Source organism: Sus scrofa, chromosome 6 (assembly GCF_054392235.1).
Source record: "Sus scrofa isolate SSC_HxYL_T2T_F1_AM1 chromosome 6, Sscrofa_HxYL_maternal_Yorkshire_Landrace_v2.0, whole genome shotgun sequence".
Classification (NCBI taxonomy): Eukaryota; Metazoa; Chordata; class Mammalia; order Artiodactyla; family Suidae; genus Sus; species Sus scrofa.
In genome coordinates this window covers 149,813,812-149,835,448 of record NC_139388.1, presented here as the reverse complement: position 1 = coordinate 149,835,448, position 21,637 = coordinate 149,813,812, and the positions used below count along the sequence as shown (strand labels likewise).

The following is a 21,637-nucleotide window of genomic DNA, read 5'->3' as shown; positions in this document are numbered from 1 at the left end:
GCAATGTGTTAGAGGATTTCCCTGAGTCCATGCCAACACTGCAAATTACCATTTTTCAAAATCCTTGTCAATTTGATAGACCTAAATGTTACCTAGCATTGTTTTGTGACTTGGATAAATTTTTTTTCATATATTTCTTATTTTATAAGTAATATTCTTGATAGATAATTTATAGGTGAAGTGCAGGAATATATTAATATTTAAGATAAATCTTTGAGTGTAACTTCTGGTGCATAAATGTCTGTATTTTATTCTTTTTTTTTTTTTTCTTGCTTTTTAGGGCCACATCCATGGGATATAGAAGTTCCCAGGCTAGGAGTCAAATCCGATCTACGGCTGCTGGCCTAAGCCACAGCCACAGCCACAGCAACGTGGGCTCCAAGCTACATCTGCCACCTATACCACAGCTCATGGCAACTCAGGATCCTTAACCCACTGAACGAGGCCAGGGATCAAACCAGCATCTTCATGATCTTAGCCAGGTTCATTAACTGCTGAGCCAAGAAGAGAACTCCTGTATTTTATTATTTTTGCGTCCCCATCCTTCCATTTTTTCCTGTCATTTTCTTTTTCTTTTTCTTTTTCTTTTTTTTTCTTTTTGTCTTTCTAGGGCCACACCTGCAGCATATGGAAGTCCCCAGGCTAGGGGTCAAGTCGGAGCTATAGCCACTGGCTTACGCCACAGCCTCAGAAGGACCAGATCCTTGCCACGTCTGTGACCTACACCACGGCTCAAAGCAATGCCAGATCCTTAACCCAATGAGCGAGGCCAAGGATCGAACCTGCATCCTCATGGATCCTAGTCAGATTTGTTTCTGCTGAGCCATGACGGGAACTCCTTTCTTGTCATTTTCTGAGTAGTCAACTTTCCCAGGAAGTACTGCAAACATAGGCACAAGCTGAGAGAGCCACACATGAAAACTGAATATATAATAAGCACTTGGTATTTCCATACTTCTTTTCTGATCTTGATTCTTGGTATTTTATTATTGGATGATGCATCTGAAAATTCCAGATGCAGTTCTATAGTTGTTGGGTTTCATAGGCTTCAGAGGCTCAAAGTGTTCAATGTCATCAGAACGCTCTCATCTTTGTCATCTCTTGCATTTTGTTTTCCCCTGTATTGGCTTCAATCTTAAATAGACTGTTTCATTATGACAGCAAATGGCCATCAACAACTCACAGCTCACTTGTTACTCAGACAGCAATTTCGGAGGAGAAGAAAGCATCTCCTTTTCAGTGGCTCCAGAAAGAGTCCCTGGAATAATTCTGATTGGTTCCTTCTGAGTCATGTGTTCATTCCCAAGAGAAATACTCCCATTAGTCAGCCTAGGTCAAGGGCACACTTCTGTGTGATTGAGGGCCATTGGCATAGGAGTAGAGTGGGGATGAGGTTGGGAGTGGGGAAGAAGTCAGTTCTCAAAGGGATAGATGGTAGCAGATAAAAACTAGCAATGTTCTCCATAATATGGCCACTCAGAGAAGGAGCTGAGGGTGTGGGAGGAGGGAGAAAGAAAGAGAAACTTGAAACTGAATTCAATGAATGCCAGGAGTTCCCGTGGTGGCTCAATGGTTAATGAACCCAACTGGCTTCCATGAGGACGTGGGTTCAATCCCTGGCCTCACTCAGTGGGTTGAGGATCCGGCATGGCCATGAGCTGTGGTGTAGGTTGCAGACGTGGCTCGGATCTGGCATTGCTGTGGCTGTGGCGTAGGCTGGCAGCTACAGCTCCTAATAGGCCCCTAGCAGGGGAACCTCCATATGCCGTGGCTGCCGGCCTAAAAAAGACAAAAAAAAAAGGGAATTCAATAAATGCCAAAAATTTTTTAATCTTTTTTTATTGTAGGAAAATGTACCATGTTAGTGATTCTTAAATGTGCAGTTCTGTGGCATTAAATGCACCTTCACACCATTATGCAACTGTCAGCACCATTCATTTCCAGAACTTTTTTTCATCTTGCAAAACTGAAACTCTGTACCCATTAAATAACCACTCCTCATTTCCCCCATCATCCCAGCCCTTGGCAACCAGCATTCTACTTTCAGTCTCTGTGACCTTACTGTTCTAGGTGGTTTCTATAAGCAGAATCCTATAGTGCTTGCCCTTTTGTGTCCGGCTTGTTTTATTTAGCAAAATGTCATCAAGGATTCATCTCCATTACAGCCAGGTATCAGAATTCCCTTTCTTTTTGAGGCTGAATAATACTCTATGGCATGTATGAATTTGTAAAGCAGGTGTTGGAATAGGTGCTGGAGTTGGAGATAGTGGCCAGCCAGAGTAGAAGAAAAACACTGTGGAGAACCCTTCCACAAAAGCCAAAAGACAGAGAGATTTCAAGGTGAGAGTGACCAAAACAGCAAATGCTGTAGAGGTCAAGCCCCATCATGACTGCAAAGACATCATAGAATCTGTGGATTAGAAGTCATCAATGATCTTTTGTTTGTTTGTTTTTTGTTTTTTTCTAGGGCTGCTTCCTGCAGCATATGGAGGTTCACCAGGCTAGGGGGTCTAATTGGAGCTGTAGCCACCAGCCTACGCCAGAGCCACAGCAACGCAGGATCCGAGCCGCGTCTGGGACCTACACCACAGCTCACAGCAATGCCGGATTGTTAACCCACTGAGCAAGGATCTTTATCCCACTGAGCAAGGCCAGGGATCGAACGCGCAACCTCATGGTTCCTAGTCGGATTCGTTAACCACTGTGCCACGACGGGAACTCCAAGTCATTAATGATCTTAACAACAGTGGTTTTGGTGGAATTGCAAGCCTGCATCTTGAGTGTTTGGGGTTTAAGTGTAAGTGCAAGATGAAGGAAAAGACAGTACAATGAACTATGTTTAAAAAGCTATTAAGAAAAGGAGAAAGATACATTGGCAGCTGAAGCGAGAGAATTTGGGGAGGGATTTTTTTTTTTTTTTTTTGAATGGGAAGAACTTGATCACCTTCGTGTCCCCAAAGGAAGGGAGAATGTAGTCAAGTATGCAAAGGAAAGTAGCAGTGTTTGATGGCAAAGTGGATTGCAAGGTGGCTGGTAGGGAGGGAAGTGGGGAGGTGCTGAGTGCCAGCTGGCTTGGTTTTACAAATGAAATGGAAAGTTTATGGACTAACTTACTTTATTAAAAAAAAAAACTTTGTTTCTGTGGTGGCCCCTAAGTGATACATTTTGTTGCAGATCCACCAGATGTCCCTGACAAAGTAACCTGTGTCATTTATGAATATTCAGGCAACATGACTTGTACCTGGGATGCCGGGAAGCCCACCTACATAGCCACAAAGTATGTGGTGTATGTGAAGAGGTAGGTTCCTTCCTCGATGGTTTAACATGAATAATTCCACTCCAGTCTGGCCAACGTTGTGCATCCAGAGGGATCCAGGAAATAAGCTTCAAACATTAAGTGCATCCTTATGGAGTTCCCATCACAGCTCAGCGGTAATAAATCCACTAGTATCCATGAGGATGAGGGATCGATCCCTGGCCTCGCTCCGTGGGTCAGGATCCAGTGTTGCCATGAGCTGCAGTGTAGGTCACAGACATGCACGACTCAGATCCTGCATTGCTGTGGTGTAGGCCAGCAGCTGCAGCTCTGATTTGACCCCTAGTCTGGGAACTTCCATATGTCGTGGATGCGGCCCTAAAAAGCAAAAAAAAAAAAAAAAAAAAAAAAAAAATTCCTTTCTTGGAGTTCCCATCCTTGCTCAGCAGTCAAAGAACCCGACTAGCAACCATGAGGACATGGGTTCGATCCCTGGCCTTGCTCAGTGGGTTAGGGATCCCATGTTGCTGCGGCTGTGGTGTAAGCTAGCGGCTACAGCTCCGATTTGACCCCTAGCCTAGGAACCTTGATATGCCACGGGTGAGGCATTAGGTTCTATTTTTAAACCCATTTTAAGATAGAAAGATAGACAAAGAAAAAAAAATCTGTTCTTATTATCCCCAACTCTCTAACTCTGATCAAGGAAGCTACCAAAACCCTTCAGGTCATTAGCATTTTTCACTCTGTGGGGCAATAACACCCTGTGTTCCATAATCTTTCTACCCTTTTTACTCATTGGAGATACCTGGGGCGGGGGGGGGGGGGCTGGGGGGGGTGGTGCGGCAAGGGCCTAATCAGATATAGCACAGCACAATTTTAAGAGGATCTTTGCTCAAATCCCAGCTCTATCCTTCTTCTAGGGTTCAGGCAACTTAACCTTCCCAAACTGCCATTTCTTTATCTTTAAAATGGGTTTAAAATTAGAACCTAATGCACAGTTAAGGCTAATGATGTAAGTGGAATTTAGCTTTTACAGTGTGTATCAATGTGCCAGGTCCATAGCTAGCACTACGTTCATGGAAACTATTAATTGTTACCAATGACTCTCAAATCTTAAATTTGGTGTCTGTGTAGGCTGACCATCTTTCCTTTATTTTGTACAGTGGACCTTTGAAAAATCTAGGGGTTGGGGTGCTGACCCCTACATGTAACTTCTGACTCCCCTAAAACCTAACTACTACTAGCCTCCTGTTGACCAGAAACCTTACCAATCACATAAAGAGTTGACCAAAATATTTTGTATGTTATATGTATTATATGCTATATTCTTACAAGAATAAGCTAGGGAAAAGAATATGTTATTAAGGAAATCATTGGAAGAGAAAATACATTTACAGTACCGTACTGTATTTATTGATACTGTAAGTTTATGTTGTCTGTTTACAAGCTGTTAGTATCTATATCAATATTGTCTTATATGACATAAACACTGTAGTATTACTAACATTAGTCCTCAAAAATAAACAGATAATGTGACAAAAAAGAAATTCATATTTGTTTACAGGTATAACAATTTATGCATTAATAGAAGCAGCAGCAATATGATTGTTTCACAGAAGCCTAGTGTAATCGATATGATAGCTTCATACACTAATGAATGACTCGTTATAAATTTTTTTTTTTTTTGGTCTTTTTGCCTTTTCTTGAGCTGCTCCCGCGGCATATGGAGGTTCCTAGGCCAGGGGTCTAATCGGAGCTGTAGCCATCAACCTACGCCAGAGCCACAGCAATGCGGGATCTGAGCCGCGTCTGCGACCCACACCACAGCTCCACGGCAATGCCGGATCCTTAACCCACTGAGCAAGGCCAGGGATCGAACCCGCAACCTCATGGTTCCTAGTCAGATTCGTAACCACTGTGCCACAACGGGAATTCCTCGTTATAAAATGTTTATGGCATACAGTATTACAGTCATATTTATGACAGAGTATTGGAAACTTTGCTACTTTAAAAAAAAAAAAAACACTCATCTGTGATGATAGGCTAATGTGCAGTTTCTCGAATTAGGAAAAACAGGCGTGCTGTATGGTAATGTAACTCTTTAAAAGTTATAAAACAGTAAGAAAACTAACATATTACTAATTTTACATCGAATATCACTCACCTCATGTACACCTATGTAAGGATAGACTACTATCTACTAGTATCAACATATATTTTATGCATTTATGACATACTGAACTTTTTCTTAATTTTTTTCAGTATTTCTAGGCTATGCAGTTCATCTGTGAGTTTTTTTGAAATTACTGCAAATCTCCACAAAATTTCCAATATATTTACTGAAAAAAATCCACCTATCAGTGTCCCTGCACAGTTCAAAACCATGACGTTCAAGGGTCAACTGCATTTGAAGCACCCTTTTTTCCTAGTAATTCTCAAAAGTTTCACAGACTTTTTAAAAAAGCATTTAGTATATGCTCACTGTGTGCCAAGGCCTGGGGCAAAAGCTTTATATGTGCTACCTCATTTAATCCCCCATACCCTTTGTGTGCTACATATGATTATTTTTCTGATTTTTGTAGACCAGACAACTGAAGCTAAACTAGGTTAGATGATGCATTGGGGGCCATGCAGCAATGAGAGGGAGCAGTAGGAGTGGAACCCGGGGTGGCCTGAATGCCTTCTTTCTAATTTAGTCTTTTCTGCCGAGGTGGAAGGGCACACCTGAGAGCTACTATCCAGGTCTTGTCATTGTGGAAGGGAATAACCTTCCAATCTTTCTCTCTCCACCTGTTAAACATTCAGAATAATTTTGATGAGGTGCAACATAAAAAGTAACACGTATCCATTCAAGAAATTCTGGATAAAAACTAGACAGATTTTAGGGACACATTGCTAACTAAGCCTGGAGTTACTGGCCACATGCCATGGGCAAGAGGCTCACATCTTTCACTCTAAGCAGAGGTACGTGAGGTATCAAAGGGAGGGTGGAAACCCTGAGATCAGGGATAGGTTGTGATGTCCAGTAATATACAATACGCTAAGCACTGTCCTCTTTCTTCACGTGCATTGTATCTTCCATCCCCAGCTCAACTTTGTGCAGTGATTATTATAATTGTTCCCATTTTACAGAGCTTACGTTACGTCCCCAAAGTCAACTGGCTAAGACATGAGGGAGCCAGGATTCTAACACGTGTCTGAGACTCAATCTGTCCTCCTTGCCTGTGGGGTAAAGTAGTCCTCTCGAGATGAAAAGAGGCCACAAGGACAAAGGTCTCATTGCAGAGCAATTTCAGGAATGTGAAAATGAGGGCCGTGTGGGCATAAACACAGTTCAAGCTCACACAAAAGCTAAATAGAGCTAGACTGACAGAAGGCCTAGTGCCTTGCCATCTCCTGGGACTGTCACTATCTCATGGACCCACGGATCTTGGTTGGTTGGTTGGTTGGTTAATTCTTTTTCTTTTCATACAAAAGTTTTATTGAGTACAATTCACATACTGTATGATTCACCTTATTTAAAGCATACAATTCAATGATTTTGGTCATTCGAAGAGTTGTGCAATCATCACCACAATATGAGAACATTTTCTTCATGCCAGAAAGAAACCTCGACTCCATGAGCAATTACATTCCATCTCCCCTCAACTCTCCCAGCCCTAGGCATCCTCTGGATTTGCCTACTCTGGATATTTTACATAAAAGGAATCATACAATTCATGGTCTTTCGTGACTGGCTTCTTTCATTCGGCATAACTTTTTCAGGGGTGATCCATAGTGTAGTATGTATCAGTACTTGATTCCTTTCTATGGCTCAACAATGTTCCTTTGTATGGATATATCACGTTGAATTGTCCATTCATTAGCTGCTGGACATCTGGGTGGCTTCCCTTTTCTGGCTCTTATGAGTAACATTCAACTAACATTCCTGTACAAGATGTTATGTAGACATCAGTTCTCATTTCTCTTGAGCATATAATTAGGAATAGAATTTCTGGGTCATATGGTAACTCAGTTTAAACTTTTGAGGAATCATCATACTATTTTTAATAGAAGTGTAACTGATTTACAATATTATATTAGTTTCAATTGTACAACATAGTGCTTCAATATTTTTACAGGTTATACTCCATTTAAAGTTATTGCAAAATAATGGCTATATTTCCCTATGGTATAATATATTTTTGACTATTTATCTTATACATAGTAGTTTGTATCTCTTGATCCTATATGCCTATCTTGCCTCTCACGCCTCTCCTCTCCCCTCTAGTAACCACTAGTTTGTTCTCTACATCTGTGAGTTTGGTTTTGTAATGCACATTTGTTCGTTTTATTTATTTTTTTATTTATTTATTTGTCTTTTTTAAGGCTGCCTATGGAGGTTCCCAGGCTAGGGGTCTAATCAGAGCTACAGCTGCCGGCTTACGCCAGAGCCACAGCAATGCCAGATCCAAGCCGCGTCTGTGACCTACACCACAGCTCACAGCAATGCCAGATCCTTAACCCACTGAGCAAGGCCAGGGATCGAACCCGCAACCTCAGCATTCCTAGTCAGATTCGTTTCTGCCGTGCCACGACGGGAGCTCCTGTTTTATTTTTTAAATTCCACATATAACTAACAGAGTATTTGCCTTTCTCTGACTTATCTCACTAATCACAATACCCTCTGGGTCCACTGTTACAAATGGCATAATTTCATTCTTTTTTATGTCTGAGTAATATTCCATTGTGTGTGTGAGAGAGCTCCTGAAGGCACAACTTGGAAAAGAAAGTTAACATCTGTTCCTCTTACAATTAATTAAAAACATGCCCATGAATTGAGAAAAGTTAGAGAAGTCCATTTTTCTAACTAACGATTAAAAAGACCTTTCCTCCCAGGAAAAGGTGACTTATAATGAATTTTGTGGTTTAGGTGGTATCAGATTTTGAAAGGCTCTTCAAGATCCTGTGTTTTTAGGGTATTTTCCACTCAGGCAGTTAGGTAGAGATCAGCATTTACAAGGTTTCACTGCCAACTCATGTGGTTCTGTTTTCCAGTAAAATCACACAGACAGAGAGGCTTTTCACCTCAGCCCACCCACTTGTTTTCACAGTGGCAGAAGGGTGGTGCTCTCTCCATGGCAGCAGAGGGGCCAATAGGGTCTCTCTCTGGTGTTAGGATGAACTTGTAAAGGAGAGGAGTCATGTCTGTGTTGCTTCAAGAGCCTTCTTTCTCCCCTCTACCTTTGTGATAACCCCACAAGCAGAGTGCATGGCTCCTCACATACCCTCCTCAACCCCTTTGTATTTTGCTAGGTACCAACGGGTGGTGATGGGAAAAAATGAACCTCTGCCAATAAACATCTGCTTACTCTTGTCCCATTACCCTCAATAGCTTCATGTAAACCTGCTCTTTCTTTATCCTAGAAGCTCTCGAAATAGCTTCTTCTCAGTAAGTACTTGTTGAATAAAAACGAGTGCATGATAGCCTTCCATTCTCTTCCACTCGAGTCAATTTAACAAATATTTACCACTTCATGTCATCTAGGGACTATGTTAAATGCTAGAAAAAAATTTAAAACAGACGTCTCTGTGCATGACAGACGCATAAAGAGTTTAGAATAACACCAGTGGTAGAATTTTCAGGTACTATCAAAGACCTTGTTGTTTAATGAGGTATCATTTTAGACCCCTAAAATCAATTGCCTACTCTGCCAGGTTCATAAGGCCTGCTTGTTTGTGCCACGTCGCTCTCTCCATATGCATATTCAAAATAACCAGAAAGAGTTCTTAGCTATGATTCCAAATTTTTTAAGGCTATGATACTATGTTTCAGGAATTCTTTTAGGACTCAATAATCAGTGCCAATGTTAAAATCCATCTCCTCGCTGATTCTGCACCTGGGCTTGGAGAGCTAACTGTGGCTGGGGACAAACACAAACTTACAACTTGATATTATTTTATATGCATGACCACTCACCTCACCTGGGCCCAGAGAGCCACCTAGTAGTCCTACTACACTTCATGGCCAAGTCACTTCCCCGCCAGCCAGGTAATTATTTCATTACCCTTTCTCTCATGTTGGGTCTCCAACTTCTCCCCCTCCTCACTCTCAATTGATGACCTGCTTCCTATTTCACCGAGAAAATAGGAGTAATGAGAAATACCACAACTTCCCTCATCTGCTGACACACCGACATCTGTACCCACATACTTGGTCTTCCGTTCTACTGCTATGGATGAACCACCACTGCCCTGAGGCCAGCTCTCCACTGTGTACTGTATATATCTTACCCCTCTGCCTCCTGGAAGACATCACTCCAACAACGGTCCTCTCTTTCTTCTGTATCATCCATCACCTTTTCTGTCTTTACTGGATCCCCTCCTCAGCTTTCAAAGATGCTGTACATCTGCCCCCTTGAAAATACAATCTTCCCTTGGTCCCCTTCTTCCACCACCCTATTTCTCTGCTCTTTCTTATGGCAAACTCTTCCAAAGAATTGCTTGTACTTTGTGCCTCTACTTCTTCTCTTTCCATCCTCTCTTTAATCAAGTTTTTGCCTTCCACTTTCAGGTCTTATCAGGGTCGCTAAAGACAGCTCCCTTGCCAGTTCCAAGGTTGATTCTCCGTCCCTATCTTCCTTACCAGGAGGATTTACTACTGGAAGCATTTAACTTAGCTTTTTATTTTCTTCTTTTGGCTCTCAAGATAGCACTCCCTCATGGTTCTTCTCCCATCTCTCTGGATGCTTTTTCTGTCTCTTTTGCCAACTCCCCTTAACTCCAGCCAAGTTATAATGACCCAGGCTCTATCCGAGGACCTCTTATTATCTTCATCTACACTCATTACCTAAAAGATCTCATCCAAACCTATGGTGTAAAACTCCCTACTTTGTATCTCCAGTTCAGATATCTCTCCTGAACTGAAGCCACCATTTATCTTAGCATCTTTATCATCTTACTCAATATTTCCTCTTAGATGGCCAAAAAGTATTTTCGAGCTAACATTTTCAAAACCGTTTATACCCAGTTTCCCCTCCCCGGATTTGTATTCCTTATCTCAGTAAGTGGTAACTCCATCCTTTGTAGTATTCAGGTTAAAGGCATTGGAATCCCCCTGGATTTCTCTCTATCACACCCCCCATTCAACTGATCAGCAAAACCTATTAGCCCTGTCTTTAAAAAGCTGATCTAGGAGTTCCCGTCGTGGCCCAGTGGTTAACGAATCCGACTAGGAACCATGAGGTTGCGGGTTCGATCCCTGCCCTTGCTCAGTGGGTTAACGATCCGGCGTTGCCGTGAGCTGTGGTGTAGGTTGCAGACGCGGCTCGGATCCCGCGTTGCTGTGGCTCTGGCGTAGGCCGGTGGCTACAGCTCCGATTCAACCCCTAGCCTGGGAACCTCCATATGCCGTGGGAGCGGCCCAAGAAATAGCAACAATAACAACAACAACAACAACAACAACAAAAGACAAAAGACAAAAAAAAAAAAAAAAAAAAAAAAGCTGATCTAATCTCACTCCTGGGTCCCAGCCATACCATCTCTCACCTGGGTTAGTAAACTGCTGCTCCAGCCTCCACCTGTGCCCTCTAGTATTCACAAGTTACCAGAGTAATGCTTTTCAAGATGCACATCAGATCATGTCGCTCCTCTGCTCGAAATATCCCATTTCATTCAGAGATCCAAACCAGAGTCTTTCAAGGGCCCTCTGTAGTCTTACAATGTCTTCTAAATCTCACCCTCCTCCAGAACTCTCTGATCGCGTCTCATCCCTTTCCATTTCCCTCAGTCCACCAAGCCTCGATGGCCTCCTTACTGCTCTTGAACAGGACAGGCAAGGTCCTGCCTCAGGGCCTTTGCATATCACCTAGAATGCTCTTCCTCCAGAGAACCACAAGACTTGATGCTTTATGGCTCTGGTGTTACCTTCTCAGATTCTCAGACAGGTCTTCACCATTTCTGAAAGAAAGAAAAGGAAAGAAAGAAAGAGAGAAAGAAAGAAAGAAAGAAAGAAAGAAAGAAAGAAAGAAAGAGAGAGAGAGAGAGAGAAAGAAAGAAAGAAAGAAAGAAAGAAAGAAAGAAAGAAAGAAAGAAAGAGAAAGAAAGAGAAAGAAAGAGAAAGAAAAAGAAAGAAAGAAAAAGAAAGAAAAAGAAAGAAAGAAATCCCCCTACACCTACTCTTCGCACCTCCTAACCCCCTTTCTTTCTCTTCTGAATATTTATCACAAGACATATTATATATTTACTGTTTCCACCAGAATGTGTATTCCACAAAGGATAGGACTTGACCTGTTTTGTGCACTGTTGTAGCCTCTGTATCTAAAGCAGTGCTTGGAAAGAGTGGGTGTTAAAAAAATATCTGTTGAATGAATGACTAAATTAAAAAGATACTATTCACCAGTATCACCATAAATCAGAAGTGTTTACTGAAAATCTGTTAACTGTAACTAGGGCTAGGTGCAAGGGAAACTTCAGAAAAATAGAAATCATGCTGACTCCCTTCAACAAAGAATCTGTTATGTTTTACTTAGCCCAGGAAAAAAAGAAACAGAAACAAGAAATTTTAAAACTTTAGAAGATACAGTTGTATACAAAAGTGGTCCTATGTAGTAGTAGTGATTATGATTGGATTCTTCGTCTAAAATAATACTTTGTGGTCTAGGTGCTAATATGAGGGTAGATTTTAAAAGACGGATTAAACTACCTACTAACTATGGTTAAAGTTGGTTTGAGAATACATTTCCATTTTGACTTGTGGTCTCAATATGTGTGATAAAAGAATTAGCCACAAACCAATTAAGAACATGTATGTGGTTTTCTCTAACTGGAAAATATTCAAAGATGCCCTACTTACTACTTACACATAGTTGCCATTCTTTTATCTTCACATTTGAATTCTTAAGTAGCATGAAGTTAGCATAACTTAATACAAAGCCCCCCGCCCCCCCACTGAACCCCTCTACAACGCTCCTTCCCAGAGGGAGCTCATTTAATTCAAGTGATATCCAGAGCTGACTTTCCCAATAGGCATTCTAGGCGCAGAAGCCAGGGCCTGCCCTACTTTCAGGAGTCTACAAAAATATTTACTTTCATTTAAAAATCACAAGAAAAAAATGAACCATTAAGTCAAAGAAAATGTTTTAATATGTAATGTTTTAATATTAATATATTTAATTAATAGAAAATGTTTTAATATTAATATATTTCCTTTTATATCAACAGTTATAAAACATAATCTGTACGAATGTATGTTTGTAAACATATATATACATAAACACATCTACACACATATAATTTTTTTTGTCTTCTGTCCTTTTTAGGGCCACACCCATGGCAGATGGAGGTTCTCAGGCTAAAGGGTCTAATCAAAACTATAGCCGCCGGCCTGTGCCACAGCCACAGAAATGTCAGATCCAAGCCACATCTGCGACCTACACCACAGCTCATGGCAACACCAGATCCTTAACCCACTGAGCAAGGCCAGGGATCAAACCCACATCCTCATGCATACTAGTCAGGTTCATTAACCACGGAGCCAGAATGGGAACTTTAAATTTTTTTATCTTAATAGAAGAGGGGTGAATCAAGGCAAAAGTTCCTAGTACCCATGGACACCATACCATGGCCCTGGGTGGTCTCGACTTTGGTTTTAAAGAATTCTAGGAGTTCCCTGGTGGCCTAGTGGTTAAAGGCTCCAGTATTGTCACTGCTGTAGTGTAAGTTGATCCCTGGCCCGGGGAACTTCTGTATATCAAGGATATGGTTAAAAAAAAAAATTCTAAAAACGAAAACGACTTTGATTCATTTTTAAGCAAAAGGCTGCATTCTGAAAGCAGGCTCAAAAGGTAGCACCAAAAAAAAAAAAAAAATGATGAATAAGTAATTCAAACTGAACCTAACTGAAGATCATAATGTTTTCTTTTTTAAGTTTAGAGACAGAAGAAGAGCAAGAATATCTCACTTCAAGTTATATTAACATCTCCACTGATTCACTGCAAGGCAGCAAGAAGTATTTGGTTTGGGTCCAAGCTACAAATGTGCTGGGCATGGAAAAGTCAAAACAACTGCAAGTTCACCTGGACGATATAGGTAAAGAATAAGAAATCTGGGAGTTCCTATTGTGGCTCAGCAGTAACAAACCCACCTAGTATCCATGAGGACGTGGGTTCGATCCCTGGCCTCGCTCAATGGGTTGAGGATCTGGTGTGGCCACGAGCTGCAGTTTAGGTCGCAGACATGGCTCAGATCTGACGTTGCTGTGGCTGTGGTGTAGGCTGGCAGCTGCAGCTCCGATTCGACCCCTAGCCTGGGAATTTTCATATACCGCACCTGCAGCCCTAAAAAGACAAAAAAAAAAAAAAAAAGAATTAAAAAATCCTATAATGGCTTTATAAATAAATAACTAATTTGTGCTGACCTAATCAAATGAAGTCGAGATCTGAAAGGAATTCCCTAAAGTTCCTGAAGATCATGATAAAGAAAATAAGAACTATCCAGAGTCTACTGCCTGAGACAACGCAAAGATAAATAAGGCTGCTGTTGCGTTGTATGGTCCTCCAGTCTTATTTCCACATGGGGGGTATGTCTTTTCACAAATATTTATTGGGAACTTCTTATGTTCAAGCATTGTCCTAAGGGTTAGGGAGAATAAGACAGACAAGGAATGTACTTGCCATCCTAGATGTCTTTCGATCTCCCGGGTAAGAGGGAAAGAAACAAAGATTATAATACAGGGTGATGAGTCATATATTGTGAGAAGCACAGTGAACTAAAGCATTCTGCTATATACAGTGTTTTGGAATTAATTTTTTTTGTTTAAAGAGTTTTACAAAAAATGTAGAAAACTGTGGAGAATTATGTAAATATCTCCATGTTCACCAGCGAGATTCGACAAGAGTTAACCTTCTTTTCCTCAGGTATTCTAGAACTTGCCTATAAACAACTACAGTATAGGTTAAATATCTCTATTAATTTAATCCACAATATTGTTTGTAATTAATTTCTTTAATTAGTCCCTTATGATGGTTTTCATTTTTTCACCGTTATAAACTATACTGCCATGGACAACATGTTGGCTAAACTTTTGCATGACAGTTGTTTTTTTCCTTAAGATAAATTCCTAAAAGTAATTACCTTGAGCCTTTTACAGCTACATCCTAGTCCTAAAGCTAAAGTTCAGCCACGGAGCACCAAGTGTGAATTATCTTCTATTTGGAAATTCTAGTGCCAGTTATTCCTGGTTTTATTATTAAAGATGATTTCAGTAAGCTCACATTGGCTGGCACACTTTCTTCAGTGCTGACTGTTTTTAGATACATTATCTTATTTAACCCTCACAACCTCCCTATTTTGTAGAAGAGATTATAATTTTTTTTTGTCTTTTTTTTTTTTTTTTTTTTTTTTTTTTGCTATTTCTTGGGCCGCTCCCGCGGCATATGGAGGTTCCCAGGCTAGGGGTCTAATTGGAGCTGTAGCCACCGGCCTACACCAGAGCCACAGCAACTCGGGATCCAAGCCGAGTCTGCAACCTACACCACAGCTCACGGCAACGCCGGATCGTTAACCCACTGAGCAAGGGCAGGGACGGAACCCGCAACCTCATGGTTCCTAGTAGGATTCGTTAACCACTGCGCCACGACGGGAACTCTTATAATTTATTTATTTTTTATTGTTATTTCCCCCAATACACTTTTCTTTTTTCCACTGTACAGCATGGGGACCCAGTTACACATACATGTATACATACATTTTCCCCCCATTGTTGTGTTGTGATGTAAGTATGTAGACATAGTTCTCAGTGCTACACAGCAGGATCTCATTGTTAATCCAGTCCAAAAGCAATAGTTTGCATCCATCAACTGCAAGCTGCCAATCCCTTCCACTCCCTCCCCCTCGCCCCAGGCAACCACAAGTCTATTCTCCAAGTCCATGATTTTCTTTTCTGTGGAAAGGTTCATTTGCGCTGTATATTAGATACCAGATATGAGTGATATCATACGGTATTTGTCTTTTTCTTTCTGACTTACTTCGCTCAGTATGAGAGTCTTTAGTTCCATGCATGTTGCTGCAAATGGCATTATTTTGTTCTTTTCTATGGCTGAGTAGTATTCCATTGTGTATATATACCACATCTTCCTAATCCAATCATCTGTGGTGGACAGATGATTGGATTAGGAAGATGTAGAGAGATTATAATTTATACATAAGGAAACCAAGGCTAGGTGGCATTAAGAAAGTTGAGACCGAAAAGTTGGGAACTTTCTAGTTCCAGTATCCTCAACTCCTTTGCTCAGTCTTTATTTAAAAGCACATTTCAGGAATTCCTGTAGTGGCTCAGTGGTTAACGAACCCAACTAGGATCCATGAGGACTTGGGTTCGATCCCTGGCCTTGCTCAGTAGGTGTTGCCATGAGTTGTGATGCAGGTCAAAGACGCAGCTCAGATCTGGCATTGCCGTGTGGCCGTGGTATAGGCTGGCAGCTGTAGCTCCAATTCGACTCCTAGCCTGGGAACTTCCATATGCTGTGGGTGTGGCCCTAAAAAGACACAAGACAAAAATAAAAATAAAAAATAAATCAATAAAAGCACATTGCAATGTGTCTGACAACTTCCCTGCTAATTATTGACCTAGAAGATGTGACACCTTCTCTTGGGGTACAACATGGGTGTCCTTTGGAGATTAGTGGGATCTTCTATTGGACCTAATATCTCAACTTCTCAACTAAATTTAACTATCTCAACTAATAGGATTTGTCTAAAAAAATCTGTCTTTATGCTACGGATATTGGATTTGGAAACAAACACTGCTGACTGTGGTGATAAACAGTAACTCCATTATATTGAATATTCTTGGGGCCACAGTTAGCTGGACCATGATCTACACATTTTTGTAAGTTTTCATTTTGAGGCAGGATATAGGCAATAACCTGCGCTTTTCTTAAAAACAGCTTCCCCTCAATGGACAATTTATATTTAAAAGCTATCTGGGAGTTCCCATCATGGCTCAGTGGTTAACGAATCCGACTAGGAACCATGAGGCTGTGGGTTCGATCCCTGCCCTTGCTCAGTGGGTTAAGGATCCAGCGTTGCCATGAGCTGTGGTGTAGGTTGCAGACTCGGCTTGGATCCCGAGTTGCTGTGGCTCTGGTGTAGGCCAGTGGCTACAGCTCCGATTACACCCCTAGCCTGGGAACCTCCATATGCCGCGGGAGCAGCCCAAGAAATGGCAAAAAAACAAAAATAAATAAATAAATAAATAAATAAATAAATAATAAAACAAAAGCTATCTATCCAGTATCATTTTGGCAGTATCACTTTTAGGAACTAGATTATTATCAGTAGTATTGATGCTGTTATTATCATTGCTACTTTATTGTGATGCTAGTATCATTGCATCCCTTTATTGAATACCTACAGACACTTAACATGCCAATCAAGTTTAATTCTGGAAACAATCATATATAGTATGACTGTGCCCGTCTTAGAGATGACGAGAGAGAGAACATAATTTGCTCAAAGCACATAGCTGATAAGAACAGCCAGATTTTATCCCAGACCTGCTGCCTTGCTGTAGATAACCAGCCCCCCACATCCCATAAAGGGAAAAGTTCGTCTGGCTACCACCTCCAAATCTGCTTTTCCCACTGCATCAGGGGGCCTCTTGTTTGGACTTACTCTTCCTCCTCCTCCTCCTCCTCCTCCTTTCTTAATAGCCCAAAATGGACTGTTAGAAATGCAGGTTGAAAAGCACAGGTCAACCGTAAAGAAGGGTCCTCCCAGCAAAGTCCCCAGATCATCAATGGATGAGCTATATTCATCTGCGACATTTTTAAGAATGAGGCACTGTTAATTAGATAAATGAACTGCTGAATGAAACTAAAGACAGAGGACTCTCCTGGGAGCTATTCCCACATAACAGCTACGGGACTAGGCTTTAATTAAGTAAGGGAGGTATGCTGAAAGGCAAGGCTGAGTTAATAGGGCAGTAACACTGTGCCAACATGACATGGGAGAGGAATGATTAAACTTCTTTTATAGAGAAATGAATTTCAATTCAGAAAATGTGGTGCGTTCTAGCTGCCGTTTTTCTCCCCACTGAATAATTATAAGTTAATACATATTGTTAGAAAAACATCAAACAACTATAATATGGTTCTTTATTTCAATATACGTGGAAACTAAAGATATGGCATCTATGATGGAATTGACGGGTTTTGCTTTTGTTTGTTTGTTTCTTTTTTGTCTTTTTGTCTTCAGGGCCACACCTGTGGCATATGGAGTTTCCCAGGCTAGGCCTACACCACAGCCACAGCAATGCTGGATCCGAGCCGCGTCTGCAACCTACACCACAGCTCATGGCAACACTGGATCCTTAACCCATTGAGCAAGGCCAGGGATCGAACCCCCGTCCTCATGGACGCTAGTCGGGTTCATGAACCACTGAGCCATGATGGGAACTCCCGACAGTATTTTTTTTTTTTTTTTAATGTAAGATCTGATAGGAATGTTTGAAACCTAAGCAATGAGAGGAAAGTTCAACATTTTGAGCCCTGTGTAACAAATTAATATTTGAGTACATATTATATTGTATAATGTATGCTTATTTGAAAAATATAAGCTCATTCAAACCTAAAGGCTTAGATCTTTATTCCATTGATTTGCTCTGTGCTAAGACTCTATCTTAAATCTGACTTACAGTTCTATCTGATTTCTCATATGATTAAACAGACTTTTGCTTCCTCCCCAGAATATACCTTTCTGCAAAAGGGTCTCAGAGTTCTTGTGCTGCTATACCTGTGGCAGGCCAAATTCAGAGGTGGGAGAAAAGAGGGGGGTGGGTAACCTATTGCCTGGAGGGTACTCAAATGGTCCCAACTGGTCTCAGAGCCTGAGCGATTCATTCCCCTGACTCTAGAAATCTCTGAATTCTAATTATTACTACAAGAAACTTCAACTAGCAAAAGGAAAACAGCTATAGAGTTTAGATGCTAAAACTTCAATATGGTAAGCTCTTTCATCAGACTAATTCTACTGCTACTACTTATGTTGTATGCTAGATTTTGCCTAAGGATTTTATTTTAGGACAGTGCTACTAGAAGGCAAATCTTCAATTTTTTTAGCCTGTGCACATAATTTTAAATTATTAAATAGCCATTAATAATAAAGCAATATTTTTCCTAAAGAATACTTTTTTTTTTTTTGCTATTTCTTGGGCCACTCCCACGGCATATGGAGGTTCCCAGGCTAGGGGTCCAATCGGAGCTGTAGCCACCGGCCTATGCCAGAGCCACAGCAACGCGGGATCCAAGCCGCGTCTGCAACCTACACCACAGCTCACGGCAACGCCGGATTGTTAACCCACTGAGCAAGGGCAGGGACCGAACCCGCAACCTCATAGTTCCTAGTCGGATTCGTTAACCACTGCGCCACAACGGGAACTCCCTTTTTTTTTTGTTTTGTTTTGTTTTTGTAAAGAATACTTTTTAAACTTAGAATAAACAAAAAGGAAACTAATTCATAGAGAATACTAAGCTGTAATAATGGTCCTTAAAAACATGGATATAGGTTCTTGAGTTGTTAAATGATACATGTAACAAAGTCCTAGGTTTTCATTGTCCTCTCATGCATAGAGGAGACATGGGAAGTGCCAATGCTTTTATTCTATTTGGATGGAACAAACTTACAAGAATTTATACTGTTTTTGAAACACAGGGATTCCAGTTACACCATTATTTCTCGTACAACAAAACTAGTAAGAAAATCAATCAGAACTGTAGTTCCCTTTTGAAAATTGTAATCACAGAACACAGCAATAATTTGTAAAGTCTTAGAGTTTTGTGAGACTCTGTTCAAGTCATACTTTCAAGTGCAGATTTATTTTAATAGAGAACAAGTTAGCAAGAGATATAAATATTCATGCAACTCTCCCTATGACACGAGACTAAAAATTTTGTTGTGAAAGGTCTCCAACATCTTATCAAATAAGATTCTCTGAACTAAATTAAAGATGCAGAACATCGTATCTCTCTCTAAATAGATGCAGGAAAGAAGAGGTATCTTTTTTACACTTTTTTTTTTTTTTTTTGTCTTTTTGCCATCTCTTGGGCCACTCCTACGGCATATGGAGGTTCCTGGGCTAGGGGTGGAATTGGAGCTGCAGCTGCTAGCCTACGCCAGAGCCACAGCAACGCGGGATCCAAGCCATGTCTGCGACCTACACCACAGCTCACGGCAACGCCGGAACCTTGACCCACTGAGCAAGGGCAGGGATCAAACCCACAACCTCATGGTTCCTAGTCGGATTCGTTAACCACTGCGCCACGACGGGAACTCCACACTCTTTTTGTTAATAAGGCCAGGCTTTAGAATTTCATTAGTTAGGATCATAAGGGAGTGGGAGGTGGGGAAAGACGAGACTGCTGGAGTTCCATTGAAAAGAAATGGAGAACAAGTGGAAAAGAATTTTACTTGACAACAGCAGTTTTCTCCTACATAACAGATTAGAGAACAAGAAAAATTTCATTAATTGTTGATTAAATCATGAGATTGTTTTTTAGTACCTTGAGTTTTAACATACCTAAATACTGATTAAAAATACTGATCTCGGAGTTCTCGTCGTGGCTCAGTGGTTAACGAATCTGACTAGGAACCATGAGGTTGCGGGTTCGATCCCTGGCCTTGCTCAGTGGGTTAAGGATCCGGTGTTGCCGTGAGCTGTGGTGTAGGTTGCAGACGAGGCTCAGATCCCGCATTGCTGTGGCTGTAGCGTAGACCGGCGGCTACAGCTCTGATCAGACCCCTAGCCTGGGAACCTCCATATGCCGCAGGTGTGGCCTAGAAAAGGCAAAAAGACAAAAACAAAAAACAAATAAACAAACAAAAAACTGATCTCTCCTTAGGCAAGTTTTAAGCTGCTGGATTTTTGTTTTTGTTTTCTAGTGATACCTTCGGCATCAATTATTTCCAGGGCTGAGGATATAAATACTACAGTGCCCAGGACCGTAATCCACTGGTCTAGTCAAACATCAATTGAAAGGGTTTCCTGTGAAATGAGATACAAGGCTACAACAAACCAAACCTGGAAGGTAAGCTAACTTTCCCTATTCTGTAGCATGTAAGTGAGTGAAAGAAAAGCCAACCAACAGTCAGTGACCCCAGTGGATGTCTAATGATCTCTTTTACATGGTATCTGACTATTTGTGCGATATTCAAACCACTCTAGTTTTAATAACGATTACCATATGCTTCCAAATAGAGATGGTTCCTGAAACGGTCTCTTGCCTTTTATAAACTGCTGAACAGACAAATGGCCAGCTAAGAGGGATCCATCTATTTAGCTCCTTGCAATTCAGTGTCTCTTGGCGTGAGAGTTCCATCAGTGATCATGAATATAAATTATAAGTACTCCAACTACAGGTGTGATAAATTCATTGAGTAATAAAAAAATAAAATTAAAAAAAATATATATAAGTACTCTATGCTGAAATTTATCAGGCATCCAGGGAAATAATAACTGTTTGAAAAGAGCTTCAGATTTATGGGTGTCTCCTTTTAAACAAAAAAAAAAAATGTGCAGTTCAAAATGTAAGATTTGTTACACGTGTGGCCTCAGTCTTAGATAAGCAAAAGGTAAAAAAGTGAATGTCTAGGCAAACTAACTGTCTTTAAATACCAATGTATTAGCAGGTATCTCAGGAGAGGCATAGGTATAAGGTTCATTAATAAAAATCACATCACATGACAGCACCTGTGAACATTATAATAAAAACTCACTAATTTGAAGTATAGGAGAACAACACTAGTCTGAAGAAAAAGTTCTCATTTTGGTGTGTTCGAAAAGAAATGCCATTTTTATTATTTTTAATACAATAAACTGTCATTTAGTCAAAATAATTAAGGAATGGAATTTCTGGCTTTCCTTGAGTAAGAGTTAGGTATCATGTGTGAACTTATCAGTTTTCAGGGAGTTAAGGAAAATGATGTACATTTATTCTCTGGTGATTTGCATGATTCCAAAGTCTTCATCACTCTGAACATCAGTTTTGTTGTAGAACCATATGATTAAGGAGTGTCAAAAAAATGAGGCTAAAACTATATAGACTGCATGACATACTCTAAAGACTGCTCTTTAAAAATAAATCCCTGATACCAACTTATTTTCCCTTGTTCATCTAAATGAGAAATACGATCTTTTATTTGCTTAGATTACACTTAGACACAAGCCCATGTTCTGCAGCATTTGGTCAATAACTGAACGAAGATCTTGCTGGACTCCTTAACTAAATAATTACAGCCTCTGTGTGTGCAACAATGCCACGCTTAAAGCCTGGGACAAACAAGGTAAAAACGAAACAAAATAATCCACAGCCAATCTTTTGCATATGTGGAAGTTAGGCCAATTTG

General features: G+C 40.7%; 2 protein-coding genes across 8 annotated transcripts in view; one reads left to right on the top strand and one right to left on the bottom strand.

Annotated features, from left to right (window-relative positions):
- C6H1orf141 (chromosome 6 C1orf141 homolog) overlaps positions 1 to 21,637 on the bottom strand; it is a 185,717-nt gene that overhangs the window by 114,082 nt on the left and 49,998 nt on the right. The gene's annotated exons all lie outside the window — the stretch shown is intronic.
- IL23R (interleukin 23 receptor) overlaps positions 1 to 21,637 on the top strand; it is a 65,024-nt gene that overhangs the window by 9,875 nt on the left and 33,512 nt on the right. For 3 of the 6 annotated variants that reach the window (XR_014805025.1, XM_021093601.2, NM_001137621.1), the window contains 3 exon segments: positions 3,175 to 3,298; positions 13,164 to 13,324; positions 20,174 to 20,319. Coding sequence is in view for 5 of the 6 variants with exons in the window: in XM_021093601.2 (XP_020949260.1) it covers positions 3,175 to 3,298; positions 13,164 to 13,324; positions 20,174 to 20,319 (431 nt within the window). In the remaining variant the exon portion in view is untranslated. 6 annotated transcript variants of the gene reach the window in all.